At 48.6% G+C, this 2,543-nt stretch overlaps 1 protein-coding gene across 1 annotated transcript in view; it reads left to right on the top strand.

Moving 5' to 3' along the window:
• LOC116073505 (cholesterol side-chain cleavage enzyme, mitochondrial) overlaps positions 1-2,543 on the top strand; it is a 12,585-nt gene that overhangs the window by 694 nt on the left and 9,348 nt on the right. The window contains exon 2 of the mRNA XM_031345460.1: positions 836-991. Within this exon, the coding sequence (XP_031201320.1) occupies positions 836-991 (156 nt within the window). The remainder of the gene's footprint in view (positions 1-835; positions 992-2,543) is intronic.

A 2,543-nucleotide genomic window follows, 5' to 3' on the forward strand; every position in this document is an offset into this window, starting at 1 on the left:
AGCTGGGGGGAGCTGGGGCTCGGGGGCAGGGGGCTTGGGGGGCTAGGGGGCTGGGGCTGGAGTTGAGGGGATAGTCCTCCCTCGTTTCTGGCTTCAAGACTTTAGCTTTCTACGGGTATGAAGGAGTGTGCGCAAACAGTGCCCTCCTTACCCACTTCCTTTAGCTATCCTAAAAGCTAAGTTTTCTGTCTCCATCTTCAGGGGGAGGAAATAAGACATTGGTCCCCTGACTATCTGAAAGCCCCCACCAGGCTTTGGTGCCAGCCTCGGCTTCAGGCCCTTTGTGGCTGGGAACTGAGCAAGAACGGCACAAGCTCTTAATCACTGAGCCATCTCCCCACCTTAAATTTTTAATAGAGGTGAAGGGTGCCATCTGGCTTTTGAGGCGGGTGACTACTCTGAATTACAATTCAACAAGGACCAGGCTGGCTTGGAACATGGGAGATGGGAGCATTCACTGCAGGATGACAAGAAAGTGTGCCATGGCTCCAGGCCCATCAAGACAAGAAGGTTCAGCATGGAATCGACATGATTATGAATGGAAGAATTGGGGTGGGAGTGGGGCTGGTCCTGGAGTGCACTGTGTGGTGCACGATAGTGACCTGCCGTCCTTTGGAATGAGTCACAATTACGTAGGAACATGTGTCATGTTTGGCTCTTCAGCAGCTCCACAAAACAGAGGTCACATCCATCTCCCATCTCATAGGTGAAACTGAGGCTCAGCAAAGGGAAGGTCCCAGCCAGAAAGCTGTGTATTGGTTGTGTAGAGAGGCCTGGCTGCCCAGGGTGTTCATGGGTGCCTCAGGTCTGACATCAGCCGCTCTTGTCTTTCCAGGGAGAAGCTGGGCACTCTGGAGTCAGTTTACATCATGGACCCCAAGAATGCCGCCGTGCTCTTCTCATGTGAGGGTCCCAGCCCAGAGCGCTTCCTCGTGCCCCCCTGGGTGGCCTATCACCAGTATTACCAGAGGCCCCTTGGGGTCCTGTTTAAGTGAGTTCTGAATGAGCCGTGTGTGTGTGTGTGTGTGTGTGTGTGTGTGTGTGTGTATGTGTGTGTGTGTGTGTAGGGTGTTGGAGGGAAGCAATAGATAGAGGGGCAGGGAAGAGAATGGCTCTGTTCATCTTCCTGTTCCATAAGGCAAACAATGGTGACAATGGCGATGATAAGGAATTGTCCTGTGACTCCCAGGGGAATGTCAGGCTAAAGTTCTTCATGAATAGTGAAGACTTTGCAAAGTTCTCACTAATTTCTTTAACCATGAAGTGCCACTTTATCAAGCACCTGCTAGGTACCAGGCCTTGTGCCAGGTGTTGGCAGTACAGTGGTAAATAAAGGCCTGACAGCCTGAAGGTGCCGTGAGAAATCTGCCATTGAGATGTAGGTACTGTTTTCTACCAAATTGCTCATTGATAAATTTATATATATATAATTTATATATAAATGTATAATATATAAAATGTATATAAAATTTATCTATCTATCTGTCTGTCTGTCTGTCTATCTATCTATCTACCTACCTACCTATCTATCTATGTTTCTACATAGATAAGGTCTTTCTACATAATCTAGAACTTTCTAGAAGTTGCCATGTAGACCAGGCTAACCTCAAACAAACATCATGCCTTGGCCTCCTTTAAAGTTTAAAGACATGTGCCACCATGCCCAGCATCACTGAAACTTTTAAATGTGACTAAATCAAGGGTTGGCAGGGCCCTGGAGCAACTGGAGCAACTGGAGCTCTAGTCCAGTGTGGTGGGAACACGTATCTGGCCTCTGTGTGAACAGTGCTTGGATGGCAACGCCCAGGACCGACTATTACTAGGGCCACGATGGCTGTGATTCACAAAGTGTTTCTAATTTTAGTGCCACAGGCTATTTCCTCTCAGGGGACAGAGTCATAGGCTAGAATGTTTCTCCTGGCTATAGTTAAAAAGAAAAACAAAAACAAAAAAAATCCAGGAACTTTCTAGATTGTTAAGACAAAGGAGGATGGTTAATGAGAGAAGGTTGCATGTTCCCATCACAATGGACAGAGTCGGGTCCGTGACACAACTGTCCTGAAATGTAAAACTGAGTGGAGAAGGCAAGCACTCCAAAGTCTGACAGGCATTTAAAAAATCTAGAAAGAATTTCACATTTTTTAAGTGTCTTTTAGGAGAGATTCAGTAAAACCATACGCAAAAAGGGGAAAGGGACTCAAACTTGGGGGGCTTCAATGCGGTGAGGATGTGTACAGAGGAGCAGGCTTGGGGGGCTTCAATGCGGTGAGGATGTGTACAGAGGAGCAGGCTTGGGGGGCTTCAGTGCGGTGAGGATGTGTACAGAGGAGCAGGCTTGGGGGGCTTCAGTGCGGTGAGGATGTGTACAGAGCAGCAGGCTTGGGGGGCTTCAATGTGGTGAGGATGTGTACAGAGCAGCAGGCTTGGGGGGCTTCAATGCGGTGAGGATGTGTACAGAGGAGCAGGCTTGGGGGACTTCAATGCGGTGAGGATGTGTACAGAGGAGCAGGCTTGGGGGGCTTCAATGCAGTGAGGATGTGTAC

Source organism: Mastomys coucha, unplaced genomic scaffold, assembly GCF_008632895.1.
Source record: "Mastomys coucha isolate ucsf_1 unplaced genomic scaffold, UCSF_Mcou_1 pScaffold23, whole genome shotgun sequence".
NCBI lineage: Eukaryota > Metazoa > Chordata > Mammalia > Rodentia > Muridae > Mastomys > Mastomys coucha.